At 39.7% G+C, this 15,333-nt stretch overlaps 1 protein-coding gene across 6 annotated transcripts in view; it reads right to left on the reverse strand.

Moving 5' to 3' along the window:
* Window positions 1–328: 328 nt before the first annotated feature.
* SPATA18 (spermatogenesis associated 18) overlaps window positions 329–15,333 on the reverse strand; it is a 40,021-nt gene continuing 25,016 nt past the window's right edge. For 4 of the 6 annotated variants that reach the window (XM_072944171.1, XM_072944150.1, XM_072944144.1 and 1 more), the window contains 6 exons: window positions 14,823–14,981; window positions 13,789–13,964; window positions 11,557–11,680; window positions 9,655–9,738; window positions 7,200–7,245; window positions 329–636 (listed from right to left, as the gene is read on the reverse strand). In XM_072944171.1, the coding sequence (XP_072800272.1) occupies window positions 461–636; window positions 7,200–7,245; window positions 9,655–9,738; window positions 11,557–11,680; window positions 13,789–13,964; window positions 14,823–14,981 (765 nt within the window). In that variant the 3' untranslated portion in view covers window positions 329–460. Of the gene's footprint in view, window positions 637–6,729; window positions 6,904–7,199; window positions 7,246–9,654; window positions 9,739–11,506; window positions 11,681–13,788; window positions 13,965–14,822; window positions 14,982–15,333 lie in introns of those variants that run through there. The other 2 variants (XR_004194117.2, XM_006198259.4) reach the window with 2 other exon arrangements.

Consider the following 15,333-nt stretch of genomic DNA (forward strand, 5'->3'; position numbering starts at 1 on the left):
ACATTTGTCTCTTCCATTGATTCATAATTACATTAAAATTTAAGTGCCTGTTCTTAAGAACTGTAAACGGATTTGCAATCGAGAGATTAACTAGGAAAACAAAACTCTGACAAAGGAAGTAGAAGAGAACAAGAGAAAACAGAAATGAACATGCAAAAATATAACCTGTAAGGGGCTGAAGGGAAAACATGAATGCTGGGAAGGCAATACTGACATCAATACTGGGCTCAGGGGAGCTTTATTTTATGATACAATTGATAGAAGGGTGAAGAAAATAAGACGAAAGGAAAAGATAATAGAAGTATAAAGAATAGAGATAAACAAGAGATTTCCATTTGGAGCCTTTTATTCTGTAATGAATTTTCTGGGTGAAAAGTGTTTATCAGGTGATAGGGTCAGAATTCTTCCCTTATATAAGCTGATAAAACTTAACTCCCAATGCTCATGAACATCTGTAATTCTAAAGAACAAATAAAGTCTTAGGAAGCACTTCCTGAAAAAATTCTTCTAGAACAGTCCCTCTACAAGAACTCCATGGAAAAAAAGTGGTCCATGGTGAAATAAATTTGGAAAGTCTGCACAGAAACTTCTCCTTGAAGTTCCCCACAAACAGTAGGTTAAAGGCTCTGAAGAGTCCTGCAGAGAAGAATTGTTCAAATCACTTTTAAGTCATTATTTTCCCAACTTAATTGACCACAGGGTATTTTTTTTTCAATCCATATCTTATTAAACTTCTGTAGTATCAGTGGGAAGAGGGTAGGGCTCAACTTCAGAAAACCGGGCTTGAATTTAGCTCCAACATGTACCTGCTTCACGACCTGGGTCAGGTTACTTAATAATGCCTTAGCCTCAGTTTTTCCATCTTAAAATGGGTTTAATAATGTTAAGCGCTTAGCACAATGTCTGCATGTAATAATGTTGAATTAAGTACTAGTTACTTGTATTCTACAGAGGCTATTCTGGGAAACATAGGGTCATCTTAAGCTTTCTGTCAAATTATCCATAGGAAGTATACATATTAAATTATGCCATCACTCTTCTTAACATCCAGAAGAAATTTATTTTTTCAAAGTAAACCTGAATGTTTTTCTTTGATTTTCCCTCGAGGCCTCCATCCCCAGCCCTTTTTATTTTCAGTTGGGCAGTTTCAAATCAAACCAAGAAAGGTCAGAAGTCAGTCACATCACATCCAGGCCAGTGATTTGCAGCAGAAAGCTGTCATAAACAACAGAATATAGTATGGCTACAAATGGGTCTTGGAGCAAAGATAAGCATTATCTTAGTCTGTTCAGGCTGCCATAACGAAAACAGCATAGAGTGGGAGCTTAGCCAACAAACATGTATTTCTCACAGTTCTGGAGCCTGGGTGGATGAAGTCAAGGTGCCAGCCGCTTCGATGTCTAGTGAGAACCTACTTTGGGGTTCGCAGATGGCCATCTTCTTGCTGAGTCCTGACGTAGCAGAAGGGCTGCGGGAGCTCACTGGGGTCTCTTTTATAAGGATGCTAATCACATGCATGGGTGGGCGCTCCACCCTCATGACCTGATCACCTCCCAAAGGCCCCATCTCCGAATACCATCACATGGGGGTTTAGGTTCCACTATGTGACTTTTGGAGGGACACAACTATCAAGTCCATAGTGACCATTTCTAAGGTGAAGCTGCCTTTGGGAAGACAGAACTCTACTAGCTAGTAAAACCATGCTGGTGCCAAGCACAACAGTGGAACAGGTAAAACCTGGTTTTCATGCCTTTGACCATCCCATTCAAAGGGGGATATCCTGCCAACCCTAATCACACATTAAGGGCCCTAATAGTCCCCATCTCCCTCTCGAACCAAATGACTTTCTGGAAAGACTCCAAAACCTCCTTCGTACCACGAGATTACTGCTCCAAATTATCTGCATTTGCTTTCTAACATCCTTCCAAGTCTCAAGTCTGAGTAAAACACTATATGTGAAATGTCAAGAATTTGCTAATGAAGTGTGGAAGGGGAGACCTTCCAGGGAGGGAAATTGCTTCTGTGGAAAGTGGAGTCTCCAAACTTGATGATGTGTCTTCTCTTGTTTTAATTAATGCCTCCCTTCTAAGGTTGAGTACGAAGTCCGTTATGGCTTACTCGCCGTTCCCAGCACATTGTCATTATTAGGCCACACTTGTTTCTTCTTAGATCATTCTCATCACAAGTTACATTAAGCTGGGAAACTTCCCTGAATGAGTTATCACTAAGTCTAGGTTTCCAGATGACAGTACCACAGAAGACACTGATTCACCCCACCATCAACATCATGGATTTAAGATACAAGAGATTCCTTACCTATAACCAGTCAGTGCGGCATCTTTCAGAGATCACAGACTCACCCCGTAAGTACACACTGCCCAGGACTGCTGAATGCATTCTCCTCACCTTTGTGTCCCAGGGCCTGATGCAATGCCTAGAGCATCATTCAACAAGCATCGACAGACAAATGCTTCTTAAATGAATCAAAGATGAATGAACAAATAACTACTTCTATTCTCATTTCAACTTTGTGACCCCCAGAGCCAGGCCAATTCCGAAGTCTGTTTTTCTGAAGACACAGCCCTGAAATTTGTTCCCTGTTCAAGAAGTAAGTAGAAGGGGAATATAATGCCCTGTCCGCAGCATCCCAACACCAGAAATCAATTGCAGAAGTGTCCAATGCATCAAACGGCATTCTGACAATTGTCTAATTACTAACGACCTTTTCTAAAATACATTTCACATCATATTTCAAGATAGTTTTGGTTGTATCACTTAAATTATGACTTAAACTGTATTGAAATAAAGCTATAACATATCATTTGTCATATTTTTTGTTGCTCACCCACTAGCAAAGAGAGTTAGCTGCCTGGTTTTGATATACTAATTGCCAATAATACTATGGAAAGTATGATGTTCATGCTGGCACCCAGGGGGCAATTTTTAGTTGTGAAATTCTCCCATCATATTCCATTTAAAATAAGAGAATTAGTTCATGCTTCATTTTCAAGGCCCCTATTCGCTCACTGCCTTAAGACCAAGAAGCTTCACCACTTTGGTATTTAAATGGCATATACTGAATGTCATTTACCCATATGGTTTCTGGGCTCACATTTCAATGACCTAATGCAATTTGTAATACTGGTTTCTTAAAATCTCCATAACACATTATTCATAATTATAGGGATATTATTCAATGGCATGCTACTGAGAAGTCTTCCACTGAACCCAAACTTTATAGAACTCCTGGCAGCAGTCTGCCTCGTGAAGGATTTGCAGGGTGCCTGAAAGTGAAGTTTAATGGCCTACAACTCTCCCTGTTACTTAGGAACACAGTAGGTGGGGCACACAGCTGTCATGGGACATATTAGAATGAATCTAGACTCAATTCTAAAAAAAAGAAAAAGAAATAAAAACTGTATAGCACAGGAAACTATATTCAATATCTTATAGTCACCTATAATGAAAAAGAATATGAAAACGAATATATGTATGTGTATGTACGAAACATTATGCTATACACCAGAAACTGACACATTGTAAACTGACTATACTTCAATTAAAAAAAAAGAAAGAAAGAGAAAAAAACAAACAAAAAAGAATGAATTAGAGCTCCTCTCCCCACACTCATTTTATTGTCAATAATGATCCTAGGATCCCAGTTTCAGTAGATACTCGTTAAAAGACTGAGCGGTGCACCTGGGGATGGCATCACTGAGTAACATGCGCTTGTGGAGTTCACCACACTTCTCCCACTGTCACGCACAACTTTCTTACGTATAGGTATTGACCCTCAAAATTAATTCAATTGAGGTGTGGCATTCTCTCTTTTAAATTTGCAGTATTGACTTTTTTTTTCTTTCTTCCTTCCAATACACTATGACAGGAAAAACACGAAGGAATGAAACTGGACAGGACATTAAGCTCCAGAAGAACAAGGACCTTGTCCATCACTGTGTCCCTAGCAGTACGTACTGTATCCAGCACACAGCAGGTACTCATTGAACTCATGAGTGTACAAATGAATGAATGAACGAGTGAGTGAATAAACAAATCAATAAGCAGAAGAATGAATTCTATAGGCCACAGAGAAACAAAAGACAACTGGGTAGAATGTTATTCTGAAATAAAAAGCCTCGGAAGAAGACTACACGATGTACTGGATGAACAGGTTCCTTACTTATTGCACTGAAGACACCTGGATTCCTTGCGGGGAGCATCGGAAATAATGTACATGAAAACAGTATTGAACTCCTCAGAGAGAGTGTCTTGAATGTGATGACTATGAATTGTGAATAAAGTAAGTTGAAGCTGATAATTAAGCTTCAGCATGGAATCCCAGCATCACGGCATCAAACCCCAGAGCAGAGGTGGCATTGATATTTATTGAAGGAATTTGTGGCCCTGATTCAGGCTTCACAGAACGGAGGTGGGTGAAGGGAATCTGCAAGGAAAGCATTTCCTTGCGAAGAACATACAAGTAACAGAAGCACACTTTTTCTTGATTTTATTATTGGATGTTAAACCGATAGGACAAAAACTGACATTTACCAGGTTACAAAGAAAGAGTTTATCATTTTTCAAAGTCACCAAGGTTAAGATGCATGCCCCAGTGAAATGAGTATAGGTCAGCCTCCTTTGGTTTTGCAGATTTTTCTGGACTGCCATGCCCTGTGTGGTTACAGTTCAAGTCAGAGACTTGAGAAATGGCAAGGGGACGGAGCAAACAAACCAAGTACAGTGTGACTTTTCTCCCAGTCAGGGTGCGTTCCCACATTTGACTTCCCCCAGAAAAAGTCTGATATGTAGGCATTCTCATTATTTAGTGAGACTTTAGAAAAGACATTTTAACATATAACACAAAATAATTGTTTGGGGTTTTTTTGTTTGTTTACATTGGAGGTCCTGGGGTTTGAACCCAGGACTTCATGCATGCAAAGCATGTACTTTACCACTGAGCTGTACCCACACCTGCCATATGGTTTTAATATACAGGAAAATTTCCAGGAATGCACTTACTATGTTGATCAAGGCACAAATGTAAGTTTTTGTTCAAAACTTTACCAAGGGTTATTCACCATTTCAGAAATCATATCCCATGACAACAATGTTTGTGATGTTGCCAGTACATTGCACACTGATCTGCATTTGTAGCTGGTAATTCTACATCCAAGCATCTGATGACTTAATTTTATCTTCTAGGATAGTTATAGCCAAGCTTTTTTGTTGAAAATACATTCTATTTTATTAAAAACTGCCTTCCCTTTTTTCTGCTTTATATTACAATTTGAGTACCATATTCATTGTTTAAAGGAATATATGCCAATAGATCATATTAACTTTGAATTTCATTTCAGAATAGCCAAAATAAAATATTTGTTATAAAGGAGGGCACTGAGTCTGGGAGGGTTGAGAGAACTACTGATCTCAGCCACCCTCCTCACTCTGCAATGAAACTGAGTGAGACTCAGAGAGGTGAAGCAATTCGCTAAGGCCACACAGCAAGCTGATGACCAAGTTGGCACTGGAGCTGCCTGGGCACTGAGTTCTCCTTCCAGCACGCTGCTGCCCTGCCTCAAAGTGATGACTACATAGGCGCAGAGGGAGAACAATTTGGAATGAGTTGGTGACCATTAGACCTGGGGCAGAGACTGGGGAGGTCTCTCCCTGGTGTCTATGTCCCAGCACGAGAGACAAGATGCTTCAGAGAAGGGGTTTTTTGGGGGGTGGAGGGGTTGGTTGTTTGTTTTGCTGTTTGTTTTCTCCTACCAAGTCCCAGATGCTGGTTCTCACACTGAGCTTACACAAACTGAGCTGTAAAAGGCACACAGCAAAAGCTGTCACTTGTGAAGCTGGGGTTTAAAGCCGGTATTAAAGTGGGGGAAAAAAAGTAGAAAGAGCATTATTTATCCTGAGAAAGCAACATTCCATTATAATCTTGAACTTGAACGTTTTCAACAGTACTTCACAGTGAAGAAATCAAGGTTAGACACTCAATTTAAAATCCATGAATGGTGACCCTAGCTTTTAACCTCGAGTTTAAGCATTTTTGTTTTCAGTCAGACAGAGTTCTTAGGAGGAGGTCTGAGTTTGTAAACAGCTAGGTGGAACAGGTAAAGGATGTGGCCCAGGTAGCTTTTATATTTAACACGTACATTAAAAAACTGTCTGAAACATTCCCAGGAGACAAGCACAAGGTAATTAACATTATGTCAAAGCCGGCTTCTATCCAAATCACTGCTCTGCATTTAAGAAGCAAGAGAATTCTCTCAAGGAAGTAGCCTCAACCAACAGTGCTCAACTAAACCAACTGGGCACTTCAAAGTAGGAAAACAGAAGCCAGCCAATAGTCTCAAAGCATCATCACCTACATTTAGCCTGAAGTCGCTGTGAGTTCCCCAACCTGAGACTGGGGCTGTCTTCTGAACCCTAAAAGAAAGTTTAAACATCCAAGATTGTTTTCAAGTTAAAGCTAGTACCAGGAATCATAATATTTATGATCAGTTTGTAAGCTGAAATGACTCCTTGGGTCTTCTGGACTCAGCACGGTAAAGACTTTCCACTTTAGTTCGTGCGGCTGCCATCAAAGAGCCTCGTAGTTCAGGCTGACTCCTGAGCCCGTGGGATGGGCTTTGCTTCGAATGAATATGATCCTAAACACCTATGCAATCGTTTTTTATCAAATTAATGGAATCTGTATCTATAAAATAAAATGCAGTATATCTGAAATTACAGATGTGCTAAGCCAAAACATTTAACTGTCTGTGCAAAGTGATACACAGCATTGCCCTTTCACATTATCTTAAGTGAGGTCTGAGGCAGACAGCGGGCGGTGGGGCACTGGGGCAGTTGGCGGCTGCAGGTGTTCTGTGGCGGAGGAGCATGGCTGGTGGTTTTAAAACCCTGGGAAGAAAAATGAACAGTCCATGATTATGGTCGATTTCTTAGAATTTCTTTCGGGAAGACCTACATGAAAGGTGGCTGGGTAATCTAATTTCACGTCAATAAAATCTCTCAGTGAGAGGCTCCTCCTGTGTCACCCGTGGGATCTGCTGTGGTCTTATCCAAAAGAAGACCCAGAAATGAAAGGTGTGAGATGTTCCCCAGGGAGCAAAACATTCATTTTGCTGCAGGCTGCTGAGTCCTAAGAAGAGCATTAAAAAGCAGAAAACTTGTCCCATCTAAACCATCCCACTTACTTGGTAATCCACATCTTATTGGAGAAGGACTCCGGCTTCGAGATATCTAGAAAATATAAAAGTGTAGTGTGAATCACACGGTAGGTGGGGCTCAAAGAATGAATCCTATTGATGGTTTTTCCTAAAACCAATTAGAATGTTGCTCTGAAGCAATGTAGAACTATGACTTTTTTCCCCGAGGCTGAGCACTGTGATTCCTTTTACACTTTCTGAAGTAAATGAGTACCCAATTTAACTTATATTATGAACTAAAAACTGGGCTCAGTGGCTGAGTTTTTTGTTGTTTGTTGTTGTTGTTGTTTCAGTGTTGCTAAACACTTTGAGATTGGATGTTCACTGGCCATTCTGAATTCTATGCTTTCCAGAAAATATTAATTATTATTACAATAATTAATAATTAAAGCTAAAGTGATCAAATACTTTCTGGCACATCCTTTATAAGAATTATCTCAGTCCAAAATGCTGCTTTATTAAGAAGGGTCACTGGGCAGCCAGAAAACAACCATTACTCAAACCTCACCTTTGCTCTCACTGAGCAAAAGCCACCCCCTGTACCTGCAAACCTGTTACGACTCAGAAATAACTGGTTACAAGCATCATTCTTGCTCTGAGCTTTCAAACACTTTAGATAAATAGACGCTAACAAAGATGGAAGCTGCCCTGGATGTGAGACTCCAAACAAGTCAAAAAACTAGACTAACCAAAAATATTTGCACCAGTCTTGTCATAAGGAGATGATAGTGGAAAGGGACAGAATTTTAGGAGCACTTTCACCTTTGAGAATCTATTTTATTTTTACCAAAAGTTTAAAATTTGTTCTCCCTGGGCACAAAGTGGAGAAGGCAGAGGAGGTGGTTCAAACATGTCTAGGAGCTTATTACAGAAGGATGCTCCCCAAGATAAGCCTTCCAGGGAGAGTCTAGAGTGGAAATTTGCCGTGGCCATGAGCACCGCAGGTGTCTAATAATTGTGCGTTCTTCTCATGTAACACTCCCTCTTGGAATAAGAACTGTGAATCTCCCAGTATAAGACTCCTAAGATGTCCTGTTTATCAGTCCATGAAATGTACTATCCTTTTGCTTGTACCTACTGTGAATACTTATTCGAAAATAAGGATAATGAAGTTATATTAAAATCTCCAATAGTGAAAGAACTGTGTCAGACACATGACTTTCCATTCTCAGGCCATTTCTTTCATCTGGAGAGTCCTCCCCAATTTCCCAGGCCATCACAATTCTGCCAGATCAGATTCCAACTCCCCCATGAACCAAATCCAGAAGGAATCTCTATCTCCGCTGACAACTCTAGCCCTTTGTGCCTTTTTTATGGACTGTATCATATACCACGTTCAGTTACTTTGCTGAAATCATACTGATCTTCCTATACTGAAATCCATTCAAGGAAGAGACCAGGTTTTAGTCATTTCTGTGTCACCCCTCCCCCAATCTAGCATCCATCAGATACAGAATGAAAGTTTGATAAGGACATCATCAAACATAATGAAGTGGGCAGAGTAACGATAAATGTTCACTAAATTCAGTAAGAAAGTGGGGTCTTGTTAGCTTCCGGTAAGAGGAGGGGTGTGATTTTGTTTTTGTTTTGTTTTTGTTTTTGTTTTGCTGAGGTAGGGGGTGAAAGTTTTGGGTTAGAGTTGCATTCCTAAGGATAATTTCAGAGACGTGGAGACTTGCCAGATCTAATTCTCCTTCTCCACCACTCTCCCTAAAACAAGGCTGAACAAATATTTAAAGAAGTTTTATTTGAACAAACAGCACACTGTTAGGCTATCCAGTATCCACTTGTCTTGGTCCAGACCTACATTCAAAAGCCATTGACTAACTACCCGCTGAGTGGATGAACGGTGGTGCCTCACAATAACATTAGTTTGGGGGGATGTTATCTTTCTAGTTTTCAGAGATGTTTTTGCCGTTATTTTTTTCTTTGACAGATGTATTAGTAATGCTAAGAACGAACAGGCAAAGAGGCTGATCTTATTCTTCTTAGTTTGAAGCTTGGAGGAAGATTAATACCTGCAATGCCCTTTATACAGTATTGAAATCCAGACAGTTTGAGCAATTTCTCCAAACTCATGCAATGAGTTCTGCAGGAACCAGGGACTGATGTGTGCAGAGATCAGCAAACTAAGATGTCCCATTCTCTGTTCAGGATACTAACTGGTATCTAGCTCATTTTCATTTAAAGATACAAACAGATGTGAAATGACTGAAGTCTCCTATTCTTTCAACTAATTAAGCAAAAAACTACCTCTACTTCGTTCTTTCTAGAATGAGAAATGCCTTAGCCTGAGATAGTATAAAAATCAATCCGGGGCTATTGCAGCAGGTCCTCTTTCTACTCACAGACTTATATTCGCCTCTTTTACAGGCGACTGTTGACGAAAAAAAATGTCAACCATAGGATGGTTTTGTGTACAAGTGATTGGACAGATACGTACCGTGCTTAAACCAATACGGCTACGGGGGCAGATGGGACTTAAACTCCTGCTTCGACATCGACTTACAGATCGCACTGAATTCCACTAAAGAAAAGAGAAAAAGAAAAATAGTTTGTGAAAGCTCAGGTGGTTTAAAACAATACTCAAATCCCATAGAACGAACGAGAGGTACTCAGGCATAATTACACCTGGCTGTTACTGAACATCAGCATGTGGCACACTCATTTACCTGCCCAATATTTGGCAATAACTCTATGGTGTTTCTCAAATAAAACCCATTCCAGTGAACTTTGGGCTATTCATATTCTTTCTGCTAGTGGAACTCTATTTCGATGAGTAAGCGATTAGAAATTGCATTTAAGTTTGCAAGTGTTGGAGACTGTAAGCCCCACGTGGGGAGGAATTTGTGTCTGTTTTGTTCATTGCTGAATCCCCAGCACCTAATCACAGTGCCTGGGTCATAAGTAACTATTGAATAAATACGTATCGTTGAATGAAATGAATGAATGAGTGAGGGAGTGAACCATGACTGTCACCCATCTACTCTCTAACTAAACTAATAAACAAAGAGAAAACTCTATTTCCTCAAGTGAGATTTTACTAATCAAGGTCCGCTTCTCAGTTCCCTTCCTCCAACCCTTTCTTCTTCCCAGGTCTTGCTTTTAGGGTATTTTCATTCTGTTTTAGGCGTTTAAGCTTGGGCAAATGTTGGTGATATACTTGAGGGGAGAGAAGAAGGAAGTTAAAAGGAAATTGCTATTTGATGTAGAACGGACGAATTGTGGCTATGTCCTCTCCCCCTCCTTCCAAAGTGCACTGCAGACAGTCTACAATGAAAGTTTCTTAATAGATAGTGATTGTTGTAGAGGTGAGAAGAACATTTTATGAGCCCATTCATTGCAGAGTGATTGTCAGATCAACACAACCCAGTTTCTACGGGCTTAAATTTCACAGCACAGAATAATTTATTGAGATACTATTTGCTACAGTGGGATGTTTAAGCTACAAAAACCCTTTTCTTAAGTTCTTTTAAAATACACTAATGACTCTGTTTCTTCACTCTACGTGTGAAAATCTCCCATGAAGCACTTCCCCTATTCTCCAGTTCAGAGAGCAGGAACTGAGACCACCCGGACAGTGGCTTTGCTCTGATCCCGGAGAGTTTCTCCAGGACTCACTAAACTCTCTCTAGGAAGGGTGGGGTAAAACACCATAATGGGAACCGTACAGAATATCCAGCACCCACAACCACTAGTTCCAACACCCAGTCCCCAGCTCAACACACACAGACACACACACACACTTGCATACCTAAGGCTCCACTCAGAAGGCTGTCCAATTATTTGGCATATTCAAAACATTCTACAGCCAATATATAGAGGAAGTAACCTTCAAAAACTGACTGACTCCTCTCTCCCTACCTTCTCTGCCCTCTTTTTCTCCATCCCTCCCCTCCCTACACTTCATACTAAGGAGAGAAAAACAGGGCACATTCATCATATCCCAAAATGGAGAACCATCAGTAAAAATTTGGCTCTTTCCTGAAAGTTAATTGCTTACTTTTAAATGCTTAGACTTATAGAAGGCCTCCAATAAGGTGAGCTCAAAGGGCTTTGCCCTTATAATAGCATAATATTTCCAAGATGAAGGAGGCAAATATGACTAGCTCTATCTTATAAATGAAGCAACAAAGAAATGACTGCCAGGAAATTAGGAAGACTCATGGAGAATGGAAGAAAAGAATCTATTCCTTCCCAGCCAGTCCCTTTCCTCTCCTTTGTATGAAATCTTATCAAACAGCTCTCTATGAGCTTCTTTTATGGAATCTCAGGGTTTATAAATGTTCTCGAACTTGTGAATCAAACACTTGGGATGAATTGTCACTATGCAAGGCCACCGTACAAAAGCCCCTCTCCTGGTGACAGCTTCTCCCTTCATAATGACACAGTCATTCTCCATGAGAGCAGGCCACACGTGGTAGAAGACCAAGGGAGCCGTGAAATCAGAGTCGTAGCTGCGGCGGTACCTATGTTAAACACATAGAAGAGCAAGAAAGAGAAGTTAAGCAGTTGTGTGACCTACCTGGCAGAAGAGGGGACATCCATGTAAATGTTCATCTTGTATTATGCTCAGATCTAGATCAATACGCATCCTGACTCTGTTATTAGGGAGATGGTTGTGGGCACCTGGAATAGGTGATAACGAGGACCCGACATGGACTTCCTAACAAGTCATGTGAGACTAACCTTGTCCCCTCTCTTCTCAGGATTACAAGAGTTGTAATTCAGGGAAATGCTAGAGACAGAGACCATCTGAAGTCTCATTGGAGACCTTCAAGATTTCTTGTGCTATCTTTGTGGAAAAAATAAGAGGAATGGGGGTGGGTGATTAATTTAAGTGGGTGGATTAGAAATGGTTCAATGATCATATCCAAAGTGGGCAGTTAATGAGTGGATGAGAATGAAGGTGCAGAAGGCTCTCTCTCATTCCTGGGGTAACTCAACATGTTCATCAGTGACTTCCACAAAATACAGAAAAAATGCTCAAAGGTAGGAAATGGGTAGGAAAACAAAACCAGAATACAGTATCAAAACATAGCTCAAGAGGCTGGAACTATAACAAGCTAAATCTAATAAGATATACTGTAAGGTAGACACACATGAGGTCCTGCAATTGAGTCTAAAAAGCATTTAACTGCACAGATAGAGGTGATCATTGGTTTAATCACAGCACAAGTATAAAGAACAACTTTTAGGTGAGCTCAAAATCAGTCAACAGTTTTACCTGGCTAGAAAAAAAGAAAAGCTACTACAAATTAGCTGAATTAATAGAGAATAAAAATAGAAAGGGTGTTGGTCCCTCTGGGCTGGTTAGTTCAAACTAGGGGATTAACGTTCAGCGTAGACACTTTTTTTTAAAGGAGTATCCAGACAAACACAGAGCACAGGCCAAGGAAATCAATCAATTTGTTAAGAAGTCTCAAACCCCCCTTAATATGGAGCCAGAAGGAGGAGGATTTGAGTCACTGTTTTCAAATGTGTGAAAGGCTGCTTAAAAAAAAAAAAAGAGGATTAGACATGATCTGTAAAATTCTCAAGTAGAAACAAATAAATGCAAACATTATTCGGAATACCAGTTTGAGCTCACAGCCATCCAGGAGGACAGGCCACAGTGCCCCAGGGGTGGCATGTTCCCTCTGATAAAAGGCATGTAAACAGGAGGCCTGCCAGAAGCCCAGATATATATATATACACACAGGTATATATATATATATATATATATATATATACACACACACACACACAGGAATACTCTTTAGCCATAAAAAGAATGACATCTTGCCACTTGGGACAACATGGATAGACTTTGAAGGCATTATGAAATAATTCAGAAGTAGAAAGACAAATACCATATTATCGCATTCATATGTGGAATTTAAAACAAACAAACAAACAAAACCAAGCTCATAGATTCAGAGAACAGATTGGCAGTTACCAGAGGTAGGGGTGGGTAAAACAGGTTAAGGAGGCCAAAAGGTACAAACTTCCAGTTAGAAAATATGTAAGTCATGGGGATGAAAGGCACAGCATGGTGACTATAATTAATTACATTGCATATTTGAAAATTGCTAAGAGAATAGATCTTAAAAGTTCTCAGCAAGAAAAAAATATTTTGTTAACTATTCATGGTGACATATGTTAACTAGATTTTTGTGGTGATCATTTTGCAATATATACAAATATAGAATCATTATGCTGTACACCTGAAGCTAATATAATGTTATATGTCAATTATACCTCTAAAATCTTTTAAATAATAAAATACACATTTGTATTTATATAGCACCTTCTTCTGAAGTATTCCAAACAGACTCCAGGTCCTCATTAGTTCCCACTAAGACTAATATGTTTAATGGAAATCATAACATCACCTCTGAATCGCATTTGACTAAGAAGGAAAATGACCCTAGGAAAGGACCCTGCTCTGTAACAGAGAAGTATATGGCAGGGACTGGATAGCAGGTAATGTCTGTTGATTTCCCCACCCAGAGTTCTTTTCCCTAAATTGCTCCCAGGGAATAAAGACAGGAGTATTTATAAAGAATCCCTTAGCTTCTGCTCCTATGTCTCTTACTTGCAATCATTAAAAATTTCTCCATCAGCCCCAAAGGCAATATCTAGGGGTGGCTCTAAAGTCTGCATTGCAAAGGCAATGCAACATATCTCCTGGATGAAGTTACTGAGAAGGCAAAAGTCAACTTCAGGAGGGAAGGAAATCTTGGGATTGACATTCATGGCTCGGATCACATCCTGAAAAACAAAAAGATGGCATCACCTTGTTACCAGCCTGTGACAAGGCACACTGACATTCCTAAGGGCATTATATGACTGATGGGAGGTGAGAAAAGAGTTTGTGAGTGAAAATAAGTTAAACTAGAAAAGGAGTGTGTGTGCTAAAAGGAGGGAGACTCATCAATGGAAGGAGGAAATATGACTGAGTATAAATGATATAGTAAAAGCCAAGAGAGTCTCCAAAAAAAAAATTAAGAAAAAAGTCTTAGTGACTTTTATTTATTATTTCCTTATTTTTCTATTTTGGGCAAGTTATATGATTGCCAACACAAAACTCTGACTTGTTTGTAATCTATAATAATAATGATTATAATAGCTTGCTTTTATTTCGAGTTTACTTCATGCCAACTCTTGTGCTGAACAAATTATCTGCTTCTCCTTTCATTTAATCCTCTCAAGAACTTTCTGGGGTCATGACCATTGTTGCTCCCATTTAAAGATTAGAAAACTAAAGCACAGAGAGGTTAAGTAAATGGGCAAGGTCACACAGCTAGTAAGTGGCAGAGCTTGGATGCAAATCCACACTCATCTTTCCCGAAATCATTGCTCTTAAGCACTATGGCATTCTATCTTCCAATCTTAAGGGCCTGTCTAAAGAATAGAACTCTGAAGCTCAAAATATTTTTCCCCATAAAATGCCTAAGAAAGAAACAGCCAAGAATGACTGTTTCTACAAAGAACATTGGCTGCTGCTCTTTTCTGTTCTTCCATTATGGAGGAGCAATACTAAGCACTGGATGGAGTTGGGAGTTATTTGTATCCGGTGCAGACAGTAGCAGTAGTAATAAACCAGTTCCAATAAAAGACCTAACTTACATTAACACTGCTTTGGGAATCATACAGATCAAGATGACAAATGATATAATCCAAGACGGCATCCTCAAAGTCATTCGACCCCACATAAGACGGTGTTAATGATTTCCTCACCCGGATCTTGAAATGTCTGAATGCCATTTTAGCTACATGAAATGCCTCCTGCACATAAAAATACAGCAAATTTACTTGGTGGGAAGAGGGCAGGTAGAGAAGTCCACAGCAAGGAATGAAGAAAAAATGCCCATCAAAAACTTAACATCATATTGGTCTTCTGATAACTAAACCCAGGGGTCAAAACTGTTTCTAATCTGGGAGAAAAATCTAAATTTTGGAAAGTACATAAATACATAAATGACTACCCACGTTCACTAATTTCAAGACAGTTGACCATTGCTCTGGTAATTCTGATTGCAAGAAGCAGGACGGTGCATGCATTTAAGGAAATAAATCACGTGGTTATGTAACTACTTGAGGCAGTTTGATTGATGCCTTGACCCCACAGCAATACTAT

The sequence above is a fragment of the Vicugna pacos genome, chromosome 2 (assembly GCF_048564905.1).
Source record: "Vicugna pacos chromosome 2, VicPac4, whole genome shotgun sequence".
NCBI classification, from domain to species: Eukaryota; Metazoa; Chordata; class Mammalia; order Artiodactyla; family Camelidae; genus Vicugna; species Vicugna pacos.